The sequence below is a fragment of the Mustelus asterias genome, chromosome 21 (genome assembly GCF_964213995.1).
Source record: "Mustelus asterias chromosome 21, sMusAst1.hap1.1, whole genome shotgun sequence".
In the NCBI taxonomy this organism is placed as follows: domain Eukaryota; kingdom Metazoa; phylum Chordata; class Chondrichthyes; order Carcharhiniformes; family Triakidae; genus Mustelus; species Mustelus asterias.
Genome location: NC_135821.1, coordinates 16,767,006 through 16,786,753, shown reverse-complemented (window position 1 = coordinate 16,786,753; position 19,748 = coordinate 16,767,006). Strand labels below are relative to the sequence as shown.

Sequence of the window (19,748 nt, the reverse complement as noted above, 5' to 3'; positions counted from 1 at the left end):
TGAGGGGAAATGTAATATTTCTGAGTTTGCTGACGACACAAAACTTGGCGGGAATGTGAATGGTGGGGAGGATGTTAAAAGGCTTCAAGGTGATTTAGATAAGTTGAGTGAATGGGCAAATGCATGGCTGATACACTATAACATGGATAACCATGAAGTTATCCACTTTAGATAGAGAAACAGAATGACAGAGTATTATTTAAATGGTGCTGGATTGGGAAATGTTGACGTACAAAGGGACCGGAGTGTCCAAGTACACCAGTTACTGAAAGCAAGCAAGCAGTTAGGAAGGCAAATGATGTGTTGGCCTTCATTGCAAGAGGACTTGAGTAGTACAGGAGCAAGGATGTCTTAGTGCAGCTGCAATAAGAAGTCTCACAACACCAGGTTAAAGTCCAACAGATTTATTTGGTAGCAAAAGCCACTAGCTTTCGGAGCGCTGCTCCTTCGTCAGGTGAGTGGGATTTCAGTTCACAAACAGGGCATATAAAGACACAAACTCAATTTACAAAATAATGGTTGGAATGCGAGTCTTTACAGGTAATCAAGTCTTAAAGGTACAGACAATGTGAGTGGAGAGAGGGTTAAGCACAGGTTGAAGAGATGTGTATTGTCTCCAGCCTGGACAATTAGTGAGTTTTGGAAGCCCAGGCAAGTCATGGGGGTTACAGATAGTGTGACATGAACCCAAGATCCCGGTTGAGGCCGTCCTCGTGTGTGCAGAACTTGGCTATCAGTCTCTGCACAGCGACTCTGCGCTGTCGTGTGTCGTGAAGGCCACCTTGGAGAACGCTTACCCGAAGATCAGAGGCCAAATGCCCGTGACCGCTGAAGTGTTCCCCAACAGGAAGAGAACATTCTTGCCTGGTGATTGTCGAGCGGTGTTCATTCATCCGCTGTCGTAGCGTCTGCATGGTCTCCCCAGCGTACCATGCCTCGGGACATCCTTTCTTGCAGCGTATCAGGTAGACAACATTGGCTGAGTTGCAAGTGAATGTACCGTGGACCTGGTAGATGGTGTTCTCACGTGAGATGATGGCATCCGTGTCGATGATCCGGCACGTCTTGCAGAGGTTGCTGTGGCAGGGTTGTGTGGTGTCGTGGTCACTGTTCTCCTGAAGGCTGGGTAGTTTGCTGCGTACAATGGTCTGTTTGAGGTTGTGCGGTCGTTTGAAGGCAAGAAGTGGGGGTGTGGGGATAGCCTTGGCGAGATGTTCGTCTTCATCAATGACACGTTGAAGGCTCCGGAGAAGATGTCGTAGCTTCTCCGCTCCGGGGAAATACTGGACGGCGAAGGGTACTCTGTCCACCGTGCCCCGTGTTTGTCTTCTGAGGAGGTCGGTACGGTTTTTCGCTGTGGCGCGTCGGAACTGTCGATTGATGAGTTGAGCGCCATATCCTGTTCTTAGGAGGGCCTCTGATCTTCGGGTTAGCGTTCTCCAAGGCGGCCTTCACGACACATGACAGTGCAGAGTCGCTGAGCAGAGACTGATAGCCAAGATCCGCACACATGAAGACAGCCTCAACCGGGATCTTGGGTTCATGTCACACTATCTGTAACCCCCTGCGACTTGCCTGGGCTTGCAAAATCTCACTAACTGTCCCGGCTGGAGACAATACACATCTCTTTAACCTGTGCTTAACTCTATCTCCACTCACATTGTCTGTACCTTTAAGATTTGATTATCTGTAAAGACTCGCCTTCCAACCATTATTTTGTAAATTGAGTTTGTGTCTTTATATGCCCTGTTTGGGAACAGAACTCCCACTCACCTGATGAAGGAGCAGCGCTCCGAAAGCTAGTGGCTTTTGCTACCAAATAAACCTGTTGGACTTTAACCTGGTGTTGTTAGACTTCTGACTGTGTTTACCCCAGTCCAACGCCGGCATCTCCACATTAGTGCAGCTGTACAGGGCGTTGGTGAGACCGCACGTTGAGTGTTGTGTGCAACTTTGGTCTCCTTACATAAGAAAGGATATACCTGCAGTGAAGGTTCACCAGACTGATTCCTGGGGTGGCAGGATTGTCGTACAAGGAGAGATTGGGTGGACAGGGCCTGTATTCGCTGGGATTTAGAAGAATGAGAGGGGATTCCATTGAAACGTATAACTTCTGACAGGGCTGGACGGACTGGATGGAGGGACGTTGTTTCCTCTGGCCGCGGAGGTGTCTCGAACAAAGGGTCACAGTCTCAGGTACGGGTAGGTCATTCAGCACTGAGATGAGGAGAAATTCCTTCAGGCAGAGAGTAGCAAAACAGAGGCATTCTCGACTGTAGAAAGCTGTGGAGGCCAAGTCACTGAATACATTTAAACCGGAAATAGAATTCCAGATTTGAAAGGTGTCAAGGGGTGTGTGGAGAGCGGGGGAGCAACCAGGTGAAATAGAGATTCTGCTACAATAATACTGAATGGTGTAGCAGCCTCAATGGGCTGAATGGGCTACACACATAGCAATTTTCTATATTTCAATGAATAATACAAGGACGGGTCTATCACTGTATAACACATGGGTAGAGTACTGGTGGGGACGGGTCTGTCACTGTATAACACTGGGGTACAGTACTGGTGGGGACGGGTCTGTCACTGTATAACACTGGGGTACAGAACTGGTGGGGACTGGTCTGTCACTGTATAACACTGGGGTACAGAACTGGTGGGGACAGGTCTGTCACTGTATAACACTGGGGTACAGTACCGGTGGGGATGGGTCTGTCACTGTATAACACTAGGGTACAGTACTGGTGTGGACGGGTCTGTCACTGTATAACACTAGGGTACAGTACTGGTGGGAATGGGTCTGTCACTGTATAACACTGGGGTACAGCACTGGTGGGGACGGGTCTGTCACTATCACACTGGGAACAGTACTGGTGGGGATGGGTCTGTCAGTGTATAACACTGGGGTACAGTACTGGTGGGCACGGGTCTGTCACTGTATAACACAGGGGTACAGTACTGGTGGGGATGGGTCTGTCAGTGTATAACACGGGTACAGTACTGGTGTGGATGGGTCTGTCAGTGTATAACACTGGGGTACAGTACTGGTGGGGATGGGTCTGTCACTGTGTAACACTGGGGTGCAGTACTGGTGGGGACGGGTCTGTCAGGCTATAACACTGGGGTACAGTACTCGTGGGGATTGGTCTGTCACTGTATAACACTGGGGTACAGTACTGGTGGGGATGGGTCTGTTACTGTATAACACTGGGGCACAGTACTGGTGGGGACTGGTCTGTCACTGTATAACACTGGGAAACAGTACTGGTGGGGACAAGTCTGTCACTGTATAACACTGGGGTACAGTACTGGTGGGGACGGGTCTGTCACTGTATAACACTGGGGTACAGTACTGGTGGGGATGGGTCTGTCACTGTATAACACTGGGGTGAAGTACTGGTGGGGACTGGTCTGTCAGTGTATAACACTGGGGTACAGTACTGGTGGGGACAAGTCTGTCACTGTATAACACTGGGGTACAGTACTGGTGGGGACAAGTCTGTCACAGTATAACACTGGGGTACAGTACTGGTGGGGATGGGTCTGTCACTGTATAACACTGGGGTACAGTACTGGTGGGGACTGGTCTGTCAGTGTATAACACTGGGGTACTGTACTGGTGGGGATGGGTCTGTTACTGTATAACACTGGGGCACAGTACTGGTGGGGACTGGTCTGTCACTGTATAACACTGGGGTACAGTACTGGTGGGGACTGGTCTGTCACTGTATAACACTGGGGTACAGTGCTGGTGGGGTTGGGTCTGTCACTGTATAACACTGGGAAACAGTACTGGTGGGGACGGGTCTGTCACTGTAACACTGGGGTACAGTACTGGTGGGTACAGGTCAGTCACTGTATAACACCTGGGTACAGTACCGGTGGGGATGGGTCTGTCACTGTATAACACTGGGGTACAGTACTGGTGGGGATGGGTCTGTCACTGTATAACACTGGGGTACAGTACTGGTGGGGACAGGTCATTCACTGTATAACACTGGGGTACAGTACTGGTGGGGATGGGTCTGTCACTGTTTTACACTGGGGTGCAGAACTGGTGGGGACGGGTCTGTCACTGTATAACACTGGGGTGCAGTACTGGTGGGGAAGGGTCTGTCACTGTATAACACTGGGGTACAGTACTGGTGGGGATGGGTCTGTCGCTGTATAACGCTGGGGTACAGTACTGGCGGGGACGTGTCTGTCACTGTGTAACACTGGGGTACAGTACTGGTGGGGACTGGTCTGTCACTGTAGAACACTGGGGTACAGTACTGGTGGGGACGGGTCTGTCACTGTAGAACACTGGGGTACAGTACTGGTGGGGACGGGTCTGTCACTGTTTTACACTGGGGTACGGTACTGGTGGGGATGGGTCTGTTTCTGTATAACACTGGGATACAGTACTGGTGGGGACGGGTCTGTCGCTGTATAACACTGGGGTACAGTACTGGTGGGGATGGGTCTGTCACTGTATAACACTGGGTTACAGTACTGGTGGGGATGGGTCTGTCACTGTATAACACTGGGGTACAGAACTGGTGGGGATCGGTGTTTCTGTCTCACACTGGGGTACAGTACTGTTGGGGATGGGTCTGTCACTGTATAACACTGGGGTACAGTACTGGTGGGGATGGGTCTGTCGCTGTATAACGCTGGGGTACAGTACTGGCGGGGACGGGTCTGTCACTGTGTAACACTGGGGTACAGTACTGGTGGGGACAGGTCTGTCACTGTATAACACTGGGGTACAGTACTGGTGGGGATGGGTCTGTCACTGTATAACACTGGGGTACAGTACTGGTGGGGACGGGTCTGTCACTGTTTTACACTGGGGTACGGTACTGGTGGAGATGGGTCTGTTTCTGTATAACACTGGGATACAGTACTGGTGGGGACAAGTCTGTCACTATAACACTGGGGTACAGTACTGGTGGGGATGGGTCTGTCACTGTATAACACTGGGTTACAGTACTGGTGGGGATGGGTCTGTCACTGTATAACACTGGGGTACAGAACTGGTGGGCATCGGTGTTTCTGTCTCACACTGGGGTACAGTACTGGTGGGGATGGGTCTGTTTCTGTATAACACTGGGGCACAGTACTGGTGGGGACGGGTCTGTCACTGTATAACACTGGGGTACAGTACCGGTGGGGACGGGTCTGTCACTGTATAACACTGGGGTACAGTACTGGTGGGGACAGGTCTGTCACTGTATAACACTGGGGTACAGTACTGGTGGGGATGGGTCTGTCACTGTATAATACTGGGGTACAGTACTGGTGGGGACAAGTCTGTCACTGTATAACACTGGGGTACAGTACTGGTGGGGACAAGTCTGTCACAGTATAACACTGGGGTACAGTACTGGTGGGGATGGGTCTGTCACTGTATAACACTGGGGTACAGTACTGGTGGGGACTGGTCTGTCAGTGTATAACACTGGGGTACTGTACTGGTGGGGATGGGTCTGTTACTGTATAACACTGGGGCACAGTACTGGTGGGGACTGGTCTGTCACTGTATAACACTGGGGTACAGTACTGGTGGGGACTGGTCTGTCACTGTATAACACTGGGGTACAGTGCTGGTGGGGTTGGGTCTGTCACTGTATAACACTGGGAAACAGTACTGGTGGGGACGGGTCTGTCACTGTAACACTGGGGTACAGTACTGGTGGGTACAGGTCAGTCACTGTATAACACCTGGGTACAGTACCGGTGGGGATGGGTCTGTCACTGTATAACACTGGGGTACAGTACTGGTGGGGATGGGTCTGTCACTGTATAACACTGGGGTACAGTACTGGTGGGGACAGGTCATTCACTGTATAACACTGGGGTACAGTACTGGTGGGGATGGGTCTGTCACTGTTTTACACTGGGGTGCAGAACTGGTGGGGACGGGTCTGTCACTGTATAACACTGGGGTGCAGTACTGGTGGGGAAGGGTCTGTCACTGTATAACACTGGGGTACAGTACTGGTGGGGATGGGTCTGTCGCTGTATAACGCTGGGGTACAGTACTGGCGGGGACGTGTCTGTCACTGTGTAACACTGGGGTACAGTACTGGTGGTAACTGGTCTGTCACTGTAGAACACTGGGGTACAGTACTGGTGGGGACGGGTCTGTCACTGTAGAACACTGGGGTACAGTACTGGTGGGGACGGGTCTGTCACTGTTTTACACTGGGGTACGGTACTGGTGGGGATGGGTCTGTTTCTGTATAACACTGGGATACAGTACTGGTGGGGACGGGTCTGTCGCTGTATAACACTGGGGTACAGTACTGGTGGGGATGGGTCTGTCACTGTATAACACTGGGTTACAGTACTGGTGGGGATGGGTCTGTCACTGTATAACACTGGGGTACAGAACTGGTGGGGATCGGTGTTTCTGTCTCACACTGGGGTACAGTACTGTTGGGGATGGGTCTGTCACTGTATAACACTGGGGTACAGTACTGGTGGGGATGGGTCTGTCGCTGTATAACGCTGGGGTACAGTACTGGCGGGGACGGGTCTGTCACTGTGTAACACTGGGGTACAGTACTGGTGGGGACAGGTCTGTCACTGTATAACACTGGGGTACAGTACTGGTGGGGATGGGTCTGTCACTGTATAACACTGGGGTACAGTACTGGTGGGGACGGGTCTGTCACTGTTTTACACTGGGGTACGGTACTGGTGGAGATGGGTCTGTTTCTGTATAACACTGGGATACAGTACTGGTGGGGACAAGTCTGTCACTATAACACTGGGGTACAGTACTGGTGGGGATGGGTCTGTCACTGTATAACACTGGGTTACAGTACTGGTGGGGATGGGTCTGTCACTGTATAACACTGGGGTACAGAACTGGTGGGCATCGGTGTTTCTGTCTCACACTGGGGTACAGTACTGGTGGGGATGGGTCTGTTTCTGTATAACACTGGGGCACAGTACTGGTGGGGACGGGTCTGTCACTGTATAACACTGGGGTACAGTACCGGTGGGGACGGGTCTGTCACTGTATAACACTGGGGTACAGTACTGGTGGGGACAGGTCTGTCACTGTATAACACTGGGGTACAGTACTGGTGGGGATGGGTCTGTCACTGTATAATACTGGGGTACAGTACTGGTGGGGATGGGTCTGTCACAGTATAACACTGGGGTACAGTACTGGTGGGGATGGGTCTGTCACTGTATAACACTGGGGCACAGTACTGGTGGGGATGGGTCTGTCACTGGATAACACTGGGGTACAGTACTGGTGGGGATGGGTCTGTCACTGTATAACACTGGGGTACAGTACTGGTGGGGACGGGTCTGTCACTGTATAACACTGGGGTACAGTACTGGTGGGGATGGGTCTGTCACTGTATAACACTGGGGTACAGTACTGGTGGGGACGGGTCTGTCACTGTATAACACTGGGGTACAGTACTGGTGGGGATGGGTCTGTCACTGTATAACACTGGGGTACAGTACTGGTGGGGACGGGTCTGTCACTGTATAACACTGGGGTACTGTACTGGTGGGGACGGGTCTGTCACTGTATAACACTGGGGTACAGTACTGCTGGGGATGTGTCTGTCACTGTATAACACTGGGGTACAGTTCTGGTGGGGACGGGTCTGTCACTGTATAACACTGGGGTACTGTACTGGTGGGGACGGGTCTGTCACTGTATAACACTGGGGTACAGTACTGGTGGGGACGGGTCTGTCACTGTATAACACTGGGGTACTGTACTGGTGGGGACGGGTCTGTCACTGTATAACACTGGGGTACAGTACTGGTGGGGACGGGTCTGTCACTGTATAACACTGGGGTACAGTAGTGGTGGGGACGGGTCTGTCACTGTTTTACAGTGGGGTACAGTACTGGTGGGGACGGGTCTGTCACTGTATAACACTGGGGTACAGTACTGGTGGGGACGGGTCTGTCACTGTATAACACTGGGGTACTGTACTGGTGGGGACGGGTCTGTCACTGTATAACACTGGGGTACAGTACTGGTGGGGACGGGTCTGTCACTGTATAACACTGGGGTACTGTACTGGTGGGGACGGGTCTGTCACTGTATAACACTGGGGTACAGTACTGGTGGGGATGTGTCTGTCACTGTATAACACTGGGGTACAGTATGGTGGGGACGGGTCTGTCACTGTATAACACTGGGGTACTGTACTGGTGGGGACGGGTCTGTCACTGTATAACACTGGGGTACAGTCCTGGTGGGGACGGGTCTGTCGCTGTGTAACACTGGGGTACAGTACTGGTGGGGATGGGTCTGTCACTGTATAACACTGGGGTACAGTACTGGTGGGGACGGGTCTGTCACTGTATAACACTGGGATACAGTACTGGTGGGGATGTGTCTGTCACTGTATAACACTGGGGTACAGTATGGTGGGGACGGGTCTGTCACTGTATAACACTGGGGTACTGTACTGGTGGGGACGGGTCTGTCACTGTATAACACTGGGGTACAGTCCTGGTGGGGATGGGTCTGTCACTGTATAACACTGGGGTACTGTACTGGTGGGGACGGGTCTGTCACTGTATAACACTGGGGTACAGTCCTGGTGGGGATGGGTCTGTCACTGTATAACACTGGGGTACAGTCCTGGTGGGGACGGGTCTGTCACTGTATAACACTGGGGTACAGTACTGGTGTGGAGTGAACTTCGTCATGTTTTTCCAAGTTGCTCAGCGGAGCGTAATCAGATGAATCAAATGAGTGGATCCCTTCAGGAGATCTGCAGGAGACCCCCAGCCTGTGTCACGCTGCTTTCATTTGGAGAGTGGGCTCGGGAAGAAAAGGGTGCATTGTGGGGAATGTCCAGGATTGGCCGTCCGTGTGTGAGGGCCGCTGTGACCTCGTGCGACCCTCAATCAGCAGAATCGTGTGTCTGTCGCTCTGAGATACAGTCGAGATTCCCGGTGGCCAGAATGTGAGCATTTCACATCAACCACATCTCAACAAGACTCGCAGACAGAGGTGGGCATGGCATGCTTCCCCGAGGACAGTAACCGGAAAGGAAAGACTCGGGCAGGCCCTCAACCCACCTTCAGTGCCATGACCTGCTCACCCCCACCGCGCAAACCCCGCCCATCCCCGCCCATCCCGCGTGCAACAGCTCTTACCGTCTCTCTGGCCATTTCGACAGCTTCTTGCAATCCATAGAGTCTCCCAGAGACCAAATAAACCCCACTGGCCCACAGCACACAGGACTCGTGGATCCACAGTTCATTGGGGTCGAGAGGTAGTTGAGGCAGCTGGAGGTCCACCTCGGAGCAGAACTCGCTTTTCAATCTCTGAGTCCGCAAGTTGACAGAGGGTGAGGTTTTCCCGCAGCAGAAGCAGTGCCTGTGTCCTTTGCTGCTGCGCGGACTGGCCCAGGAAGGGGTGCAGTCCTCCGAGTAGTGACGCCTTTTGAACCTGGGGTGGCCCAGGACGTTCCCAAACTCCTTGCCCTCGTCCTCCGATTGGGCAGTGCTTAGCAGCTCGGGCATACTTTTATGCCTTACCTTTACCCGGCTCTGTACTGGCAGCATCTTCTTGGGGGGCGGGTTCTTGGGCAAGGTGCCAGCATACTGGTGCGGGTAGTAGGGCCCGTAGAGGTCGCCCAAGTCCCTGTGGTTGGCGCATTTCCCGCACAGGCAGCACACCAGCAGGCCGAGGGTAGTGCACTCGGTCACCAATGGGCCCAGTACCATGTGTGAGGTGGTGGGTAAAGCTTTGCCAGCACAGCTGGGCGGCGGAGTGGAGGCTGGCCCTTGCTGACCTTTCACCCCCTTCTGGGCCCGGTTCCGTTCATCGTCCTGGGTGTTGATTATGGTGCAGAGGAGCGCGGCCTCCCTCTTCCTCTCCAGGAGGACGTAGGGGGAGAAGCTCTTATCCTGGTTCTCCCCTCGTCTCCTGCCCGCGGGGCGGGCCGTGAGCTTTAGTTTGATTTCGGGCTCCTGGGGCAGCAAGATGGGGCCTTCCAGCTTCTTCCGCCTCCTCCTCTGGTGGGCAGGTGCTTTCTTCCTCCGGGGCCGCCTCTTCTTTTGCGCGGGCTCCTCGGGCCGACCCTGCCCGCCCTGGCACTCCAGCCGCTGCCGCTTCTGCTTGTTGATGCTGCCGAGGGGCCTCCCCCGCTTCTTGCCTGACGGAAAGTACCCTTTCACAGTGCCCCCCTCCAGCTTGGGGGCGACAGGTTCCGGCCTGGCCTCGCGCTCCGGGGATCGGGGCAGGGGGCAAGGGGAGCTGCGCTGTTTGAAGTCGGGATGATACGGCACCCGGGCAGCTGGCGAGGTGCCTCCATGGCTCTGGGAGCAGTTGGCGCCCCCCAGGGATCCGAGCTGGGCCTCCGGCCCCTCCGCCGGGCCTCCGCGCAGGCTGCCCCCGGGCTGCGCCATTGGTACCTCCTCGCTCTCCCAGCAGCCCTCTTTGATGGAGAGAATATCCTCCAGGGTCACCCCGTCAGAGGCGCTGTCCAGCATCCCGGAGACCGGAAATTTCCTCCCATTGGGCGAGGCAATCTTCTGGACGATGGCCTCCAGCTTCAGGCCTCGGCCTTTCCTGGGTGGCAGCGTTTTAAGCTTGCCGGGACTGGCGAGAGAAACAGGCGGCGTAACGGTGGCGCCGGGGCTGTCCTTGCCGTCGGCGTTCTGGAAAACGTCCTCAGGTGCCTCGGCCTTTTGCGCCAGGTTCCGGTTGGCGATGCACGGGGGGAGGCTGTGACCATGAGGGGGGGCCAGCTTGGCATCCGTGTCCCTGCCTCTGGAGTCCTGGCAAAGCCTTTTTGCTGGAATGGGTGATATGAAGGATCGGATCCGCCTCCGGGCCAGAATGGGCGATAGGACTGAGGGATCTTCCTGTGAATCAGCCACCTTCTTACTCGCCTGCGCCAACCTCTCCGCCTCCTTCGACGATTCGTCCAGTCTCGGGCCTCTCCCCTCGCCGTGACTCTGGAACGAGGGGTGGATGCCCGGTTCCAGCTGCGCCGCGTTTGAGACCCACGGCTCTTTTGGAATCCCGCTCCGACAGCACCCTGCCGCAAAATCCTTCCCGCCGGGCACCTGCGTCCAATCGTTCACTCTGTCCATGTCGGCCACCTGTCGCTGCAGATGGTTTGGGGGCCTGGCGGTGCCCAGCGCCTGTATACCCGCTAAACGGACATCGTCTGGCTTGGCCAGCAGGGAGGAGAGCATCTCGGAGTTTGTGGGCAGAGGGTACAAGTTGGCATTGCCAGCCTGGGCTGGCGCGTTCTCCCGGGGTTGGCCGAGGAAGCCGGCTGGTGGAGGCTCCAACGCGTCTTCCTGCTTGATGAGGGGTGCCCTCGCCAAAAGGGCTTTATCATCCACCCGTGAGGGGGCTCTCCGTCTTGCCCCAGATCGCCCTGCCACCCGACCACAGGACCGCCTACCTCGCGAGGATCGGTGATTCAGGGCCTGATGGAGAAAGTTTCCAGTAGTGCCCACGGGCAACGGAGAGGAAACCATGACGGAAGCTCGCGCCAATTCCAGAGAGTCGTACTTCCAGTGGGGAGAGGGGTTCCCGGGGTCTCTGGTGTCGTAGTGTCCAAAGCTCCTCTGCTGACCCAGACTTGGGACCACCTCCGCCTTCACTTTTGTTTCAGTCCCGGCAAAGATGCCCGACTGGATGACGGACTGCCCGGCCTTGCACGCCTTGGCGCCCTTGGCGTTCCTGCCCAGTTCCCGGTCCTGAGCTTGCCCGCAGGCCAGGGGGCCGGGACTCCGGCCAAAGAGCCTCGAGGGTGAGACGTCGCAGATCACTGACTTCCTCTCCGAAATCCCGGCCTCGAACTGCGCCTCGAGGTCGGCCTTGCTCATCTCCATCCCGAAGCCGGGGCCTGGGGTTCGGGCATCCCTCCAGCCCAAGGGGGGAGAGGCCAGGGCGCTGCCGTGGCCCTCCTTCCTGGCCAGCTCGATCATCTGCCTCACGGGGTAGCCGGGTTGTAAGGGGTTGTCCATGAATCCCGGATACTGATGCTCGGGAGCGTAACTGGAGTGGAACTTCCTGCCGTGATAATTGGCTTGTAAAGCTTCCTGGAGCAAACTGTGACTCTTTCCAGCCTTGCTGGGGGCAATTTTCCTGTCACCAAGGCTGAACTGCTCACTTTCCGATTGGCTGTAAGGGGCCATTGGGTACTGCATGTAATGGTATCTGCCATCATTCTTGGGGATATCTCTGAGTCCGTACGCCAAGTAGCTGGGAGACTTGGAGGAGTCCATTCTTGTGGCCAGCGGATCACCCAGAGCCATGTTGCCTTGGTGTGACCCCAGCCCGTTCCCGTTCTGGGCCATGGATGGCGCCATGATGTTGCGAAGGTTGTTGAGTTGCTGGCCGTGGCTGGGTTCCTTCTCGGCGTTGGCGAGGAACGGCGTCTGCCGGGCGTGTTCGTCCCCTTGCCCGCCCAGGCCCACCCCGTCCCCTCGGCCCACCATCGTCTCCCGGGCCACAATCACGCCCACGGGCTTCTCGCCGCGCCGGAGTCCTTGCTCTGCCAGCGTCGCCATGGCGCCCCCTTTCCCCTCCTGGCACATCTGGGCGATCATCTCTTCCTTCGACAGTGGCCGGCCGTCGCCGTGGGAACTGGCCGGCGAGCAGGTGGCGTTGACCAGCTCCGGGTTGTGGGCCTTGTAGGCTCGCTCCGAGCAGCCGCTCTGGCCGCTCAGCTGGCGGACGCGCTCGGCGTGGTCCTCGGAGGAGCTCGAGCAGCCCCCGTCCAGAGATTCAGCCTGCGGTGACTTCAGCTGCTCCTCGAGGCCCAAGTGCTCGTTCGGGCCCCCGGGGGCTGCTCGCTTGTGGGATCGTCTGGCCTGTCGCCGGTGCAAGGCCAGGGTGTCAGAGATCAGCAGGTGCTGCACTCTGTTGGGGATGTTAGCCACCTGGGAGCTGAGGGCTGTCAGGCTGCTCTGGCCCAGGTCGGAGGCCCGCTTCTCAGGCCCGGCCTCCAGCCCAAAGCTCTCGTAGGCGCCGGCCTGTGAGCCCGGGCTTGGCATCAGGCCGGTCGGGGTGGGACTGGGCTGGGGCATCAGCTGCAGAACCCGGTTCCTCATGCCCATGGCGCCCGGCCCACACTGCAGGCTCTCACTGCTGACCATGAGGGGGGACGGGGTGGAACTACAGGAGGGCGACTGGGCCACGGGGGTGGCGGGCGAGGGGTTGGAACTGGGGCTGAAGTTCTGATGGAAGGGCATGGGCGACTTGGCGGGAATGTCGGCTGTGCAGTAAGGGGCAAACTGTTGGTTCCCCAAGGGCACCTTGGCAGCGTTGGAGTACTGCAGGGCCTGAGCTCCGTGCTGCTGGGCCTGGGCTGGCTTCGCCTGCTCAAAGCATGGCTTGGCTAGGGGCGGCTGGTAGCTGTAACCGGTTTGGGTCCCGTAACTTGGGGCAGCCGTGGCGCTAACCAAGTAGCCGTCGCACTGGGCACTGGCGCTCATGGGGTAGCCGTCAAAAGCTTGCCCGGGAGGCTGGCTGTAGCCTTGAGGGGACAGGTAGGAGGAGGACGAGGAGGAGGAGGAGGAGGAGGAGGTGGAGGCAGCAGGCTGGAACTGCTGGGGGTTGTACGAGGTGGCCCGGTGTTGGTACTTTGCCAGTTGGGCAGCGCCGGGCTGGTGGGCGTGTTGGGGGTGGTGGGCGGAGGAGGGAGGGGGCTGGGCCAGTGTCTGGGTGCTGGGGGCCGCCGGGAAGCCCTGGTGTCGCAGCTGCTGCTGCCCACCACCGGGTGAAAACTGACCGGCGTAGGCGTCTTGCTCAAACTGACTGTAGCCTGGCATGGCGGAGTGAGGTGCCCGCCACTGGACCTCGCTCAGGTACTGCACCGAGTAGCCTCCGGCCTGCTGCGTGCCAAATCCGCCGCTCTGCAAGGGCCCGGGCAGCCTCCGCTGGGCCTGGGGGCCAGCTAGCTCCTTGCCTCTCGTGTAGTAGTAATCGCTGGGCTCCCTGCGGAAGGCCTGGTAAGGCTGCTGGGTGCAGCCCTCGCTGCCCGGCCGGCTGGCGTAACTGGCAAACACCTGGCCCTGGTGGTGCTGGCTGTAATTGGCCAGGCGGGAAGCCTCCGGAGCCTCTTGGTGGAGAAGCCTCTGGTTTCCGTGGTAACTGCTTTGCTCCCGGTACGACTGCATGTTGCGGCGTTCCACAATCCAGTTCCCGGCGGATTCTGTGGAAAATCAGAGAGAGGAAGGGAGGGTCAACATGACAAAAAAAAATCAAACAAACATTCCTGTTACCCAAAATGCCCAGAGAAACAAGCATCTGAAATCACTTCCTGGGTCAGGGTCATGGCCTGGGGCCCTGCAATTTAGCTTGGGTTACAAGAAGATATAGACACAGTGGTCAAATGGGCAGATGGAATTTAACCCTGTAAAGTGTGAGGTGATACTCTTTGGAAGGAGCAGTTTGACAAGAAAGTACTCAATGAATGGCAGGACACTAGGAAATTCTGTGGAACAAAGGGACCTTGGCGTGTCTGGGTGGCACGGTGGCACAGTGGTTAGCGCTGCTGCCTCACAGCGCCAGGGACCCGGGTTCAATTCCCGGCTTGGGTCACTGTCTGTGTGGAGTTTGCACGTTCTCCCCGTGTCTGCGTGGGTTTCCTCCGGGTGCTCCAGTTTCCTCCCACAGTCCAAAGATGTGCGGGTTAGGTGGACTGGCCATGCTAAATTCTCCCTTAGTGTCAGGGGGATTAGGTGGGGTAAATGGGGGTTATGAGGATAGGGTCTGGGTGGGATTCTGTCAGTGCAGACTTGCTGGGCTGAATGGCCTCCCCTTCTGCACTGTAGGGATTCTATTCTATTCTATTCAATGTTTGCCCAGAAATCTCTGAAAGCGGAAGGGCATATTAATAGGGAGGTGAAAAGGGCATATGGGACACCTGCCTTTATCAATCGAGGCATAGATTACAAAAGCAGGGAAGTCATGTTGGAGTTGTATAGAACTTTGGTGAAACCACAGCTGGAGTACTGTGTGCAGTTCTGGTCGCCACATTATAGGAGGGATGTGATTGCACTGGAGGAGGTGCAGAGGAGATTCACCAGGATGCTGCCTGGGACGGAACATTTAAGTTACGAAGAGAGGTTGGATAGGATTGGGTTGTTTTCTCTGGAGCAGAGAAGACTGAGGGGCGACCTGATCGAGGTGTTCAAGATTACGAGGGGCATGGACAGGGTGGATAGGGAGCAGCTGTCCCCCTTAGTTGAAGGGTCAGTCACGAGGGGCATAGGTTCAAGGTGAGGGGCAATGTGAGGAAAAGCTTTTTTACCCAGAGGGTGGCGGGGGTCTGGAATGCGCTGCCTGGGAGGGTGGTAGAGGCCTCACATCCTTTAAAAAGTATCTGGATGAGAACTTGGCACGACATAACATTCAGAGCTATGGGTTAAGTGCTGGTAAATGGGATTAGGTGGGAGTTCAGGTGTTTCTAATGTGTCGGTGCAGACTCGATGGGCTGAAGGGCCTCTTCTGCGCTGGGTGATTCTATGAATTTTCACCCCTCGAGTGATGATCCCATTTTGGAAGTGGAGAGCGAATCTACTCCCATCACCCAATGCATTCTGGAACTGAACAACAGGGTCACAACAGCAGCGAGGATGAGGCCATTCAGCCCATTCTGGTTCTCTGCACGGCAATCCAGTCGGGCCCATTCTCCTCCTCCCTATCCCAGAAGCCCTGGGTTTCCCTGGAACAGCCACCCAATCTCCCTTTGAAATCATTAATCATCTCTCTTCCCACCACCCTCGGAGGTAGCAAGTTCCAGGTCACTGACACGCGTTGTGTGAAAATGTTCTTCCTCACAATTCACCCCCACTCCCCCTCCCCCCTCCCCCATGTATATCTGGCCCAAAACCTTAAATCTGTGCTCCACCTCCCTCCTCCTCTCCAACCCACCCACCCGGGATCCACTCTGCATCCTCTCAATGACCCTATAGTCTTCCTAACTTGCGGCAATCTGGAACTTTCCCTTCCCCTTTTATCTCAGGACAAAGCTGGTCAAGGACTGACTTTTCTCTTTGATTAGATTCCCGGGGAGAATCTAATCTTCCTTCTTTGGTAAAGAGTGGCCAAGGAGAGTCAGCGGTCACCAGGCATGGAGGAGGGTCAGAGGTCACCCGGTGCGGAGGAGGGTTAGAGGTCACCTGGTGCGGAGGAGGGGCACAGGTCATCAGGTATGGAGCAGGAGCAGAGGTCACCTGGTGCACGAGGGTCAGAGGTCACCGGCATTGAGGAGGAGCAGAGGCCACTGGCACTGAGGCACAGACCCATCACCAGGTCACACACTAACGCTCGCCAAAGGTGCTGGAGTGAACAATCGGTGACTCCACACTCGGAGTCTCAATGAGAAACTAAGCGGCAAAAATAATGCAAGGTGTTCAGTCACCCACCAGTACAGGAATGGAAAAACTGACTGATCTTTCAGTAAAGCTTTCGTAAAGAGTGGGACAATGTGCAGAGTTTTCCAAGACAGGAAGGTTAGGGAATGGAGAGAATGGCAAATTGCCATTAGGACACACACAGAATCTCACTAACCCCACCCCCCACTCACCGCCCCCTCACCCCCCACCGCCCCCTCACCCCACCACCACACCCCACCGCCCCCTCACCCCACCCCCACCTCACCCCACTGCCCTCACCCCACCCCCACCGCCCCCTCACCCCACCCCCACCGCCCCCTCACCCCACCTAGAACAATAACCATCTGGTTCTGGGGGGACTGTCCTTCTCCACTATGTTTACTTTCTCCCCATTTCCAACACTATCCAAAACGAGACACAGAGTCACCGTTTATTCAGGGTAAGGATCGCTCGCTGTGTAACTGTACAGAGTCACTGTTTATTCAGGGTAAGGATCACTCACTGTGTAACTGTACAGAGTCACTGTTTATTCAGCAGGGTAAGGATCACTCGCTGTGTAACTGTACAAAGTCACTGTTTATTCAGGGTAAGGATCACTCACTGTGTAACTGTACAGAGTTACTATTTATCCATGCCTCGAATGGTTTACTATGTATTGAACACAGAGTGAGGACTGTACAATGAAGTCCATTGTAATCATTTGCTTTTGAGAGTTTCAGGCTGGTTGGTGAGATTTATAATCTATAGAAAAACTGAGGGTTGCCTGGCAACCCTCCAAAAAGGTTCATATTTTCATAATGAATTTCATTCAAGGGTAGAATTAGCAGATTGCATTCAGGGTCATAGCGAAGGTTGTTTCTGTCTGTTTCAACGCCTCTTCCCAGGACGGAGGACATTCATCTCTGCCTAATACCTCCAGCAGAGAAAGCAGCAGGGAGCAAGAGACAGGGAGGAGACGGAGCCACGGATTTTCCTGGGGTAGAAGGGCATTGATTTGGGTGAAGGGAGTGAGACAGGAAGAGAAAAAAATGTTAAACAGGAATCGTGAGTCTGTGTGCAAGGTCAAACCAGGCGAAATAGTAAAAAGATCACTTCAACTCTGAATGAATCAGACGAGGGGTGAGATAAACCAGATCATGTGATAGGTAGAGATAAATGGGTTGGGATCCAATAGCATTGAGAGAGACACGTGGGGTGGCATCTTCCATCCACTCCGCTCTACCCACCCCCCCCCCCCCCCCCCCCCCCCCCCCCAAACCCTGGCACCCAGGGAGTGAGCTGGCAGGTTTCCTCCCACAGTCCAAAGATGTGCAGGTTGGGTGGATTGGCCATGCTAAATTGCTCCGTGTCCCAAGATGTGCAGGTTGGGTGGATTGGCCGTGCTAAATTGCTCCGTGTCCCAAGATGTGCAGATTAGGTGAATTGGCCATGCTAAATTGTCCCTTAGTGTCCAAGGATGTGCAGGTTAGGCAGATTGGCCATGCTAAATGCACGGGTTACAGGGATAGTGCCTGGTTGGGATACTCTTGCAGAGACAGTGCAGGTCCAATGGGATGAAAGGCCTCTTCCTGCACTGTTGGGATTCTATGGTTCTGCTCTTATTCATATTTTGAACATCCCTTATTAAAATCTCCCCTCAGCGTTTTGTGCTGCAAGGAAAACGATCCCAACTTCTCCAATCTCTCCTCATTCTTCAGGCGGAGGGGGCAGAGAGGGGAGCGATTTTGGAGGGGAGAGCTGGAAGTTAAGCTGAGTTTATTTTCACTTACTTTTTTGGAGCTTTTTTTTTAAAAAGTAGCAGGAAACCGGAAGTCGGCCGTGGGGAGACCTGGGTAATTTTGTTGTACCCAATAAATCTGAACGGTGAGGAAACCCGAGACACTACACGTGTAGAGTCTCCCACCCTCCACTAACCTAAAAATAAAGACCCGGAGTGAGAGCAGGTAAGCTCTTTCTTTCTTTTTCTTGTTGTATCAGCAAGTTATCTGGAGGGGATGGAAGTGAAGGCAGTGCAATGTACCTCCTGCAGAATGTTTGAGGTGAGGGACGCCGTCAGTGTCCCTGCTGATTACACCTGTGGGAAGTGCACCCATCTGCAGCTCCTCAAAAACCGCGTTAGGGAGCTGGAGCTGGATGAACTTCGGATCATTCGGGAGGCAGAGGAATACATAGATAGAAATCTCAGGGATGTAGTTACTCCGAGGAATGAAAATAGATGGGTGACGGTGAGAGGGGCTGGGAGGAAACAGTCAGTGCAGGGATCCCCTGTGGTCGTTCCCCTCAGCAACAAGTATACCGCTTTGGATACAGTTGAGGGGGCCGACATACCAGTGGTGAGCCGCAGTGAGAGGATCTCCAGCACTGTGTCCGTCTCTGTGGCTCAGAAGGTAAAGGGGGAGAGCAGGAGAGCAATAGTTATTGGGGACTCGTTAGTTAGAGGGATAGATAGGAGGTTCTGTGGCAGCGAAAGAGACTCACGGATGGTATGTTGCCTCCCGGGTGCCAGGGTCCGTGACGTCTCGGACCGTGTTTTCCGGATTCTTAAGGGGGAGGGTGAACAGTCACAGGTCGTAGTACAATCGGTACCAATGACATAGGTAAGAGAAGGGACGGGGATTTAAAACAGGAATTTAGGGAGCTGGGGTGGAAGCTGAGAGCCAAGACAAACCATGTTGTCATCTCTGGTTTGTTGCCGGAGCCACGTGATAGCGAGTTGAGGAACAGGGAGAGAGTGCAGATAAACACGTGGCTGCAGGGATGGTGTAGGAGGGAGGGTTTCAGATACGTGGATAATTGGGAGCACATTCTGGGGAAGGTGGGACCTGTACAAACAGGATGGGTTGCACCTGAACCAGAGGGGCACCAATATCCTGGGAGGGAAATTTGCTACGGCTCTTCGGGGGGGGGTTTAAACTAATTTGTCAGGGGGATGGGAAAACGAGCTGTAGTCCAGAAGCCAGTGTTGAGTGTAGTGAGGTACTGAGGAGGGTATCAAGGTCACAGGAGTGTACCGGCAGACAGGAAGGTGGATTGAAGTGTGTCTACTTCAATACAAGGAGCATCTGGAATAAGGTAGGTGAACTTGGAGCGTGGATTGGTACTTGGGACTACGATGTTGTGGCCATTACGGAGACATGGTTAGAACAGGGACAGGAATGGTTGTTGGAAGTTCCAGGGTATAGATGTTTCAGTAAGAGTAGGGAAGGTGGTAAAAGAGGTAGAGTAGCATTGTTAATCAAGGATAGTTTAACGGCTGCAGAAGGGCAGTTCGAGGGGGATCTGCCTACTGAGGTAATATGGGCTGAAGTTAGAAATAGGAAAGGAGCGGTCACGTTGTTAGGAGTTTTCTATAGGCCCCCAAATAGTAATAGAGATGTGGAGGAAGAAATTGCAAAGCA

At 54.7% G+C, this 19,748-nt stretch overlaps 1 protein-coding gene across 5 annotated transcripts in view; it reads right to left on the bottom strand.

The window, feature by feature from the left end:
- tcf20 (transcription factor 20) overlaps positions 1 to 19,748 on the bottom strand; it is a 103,729-nt gene that overhangs the window by 19,405 nt on the left and 64,576 nt on the right. For all 5 annotated transcript variants that reach the window (XR_013500400.1, XM_078237544.1, XM_078237545.1 and 2 more), the window contains one exon: positions 9,136 to 14,162. Coding sequence is in view for 4 of the 5 variants with exons in the window: in XM_078237544.1 (XP_078093670.1) it covers positions 9,136 to 14,127 (4,992 nt within the window). In the remaining variant the exon portion in view is untranslated. The remainder of the gene's footprint in view (positions 1 to 9,135; positions 14,163 to 19,748) is intronic.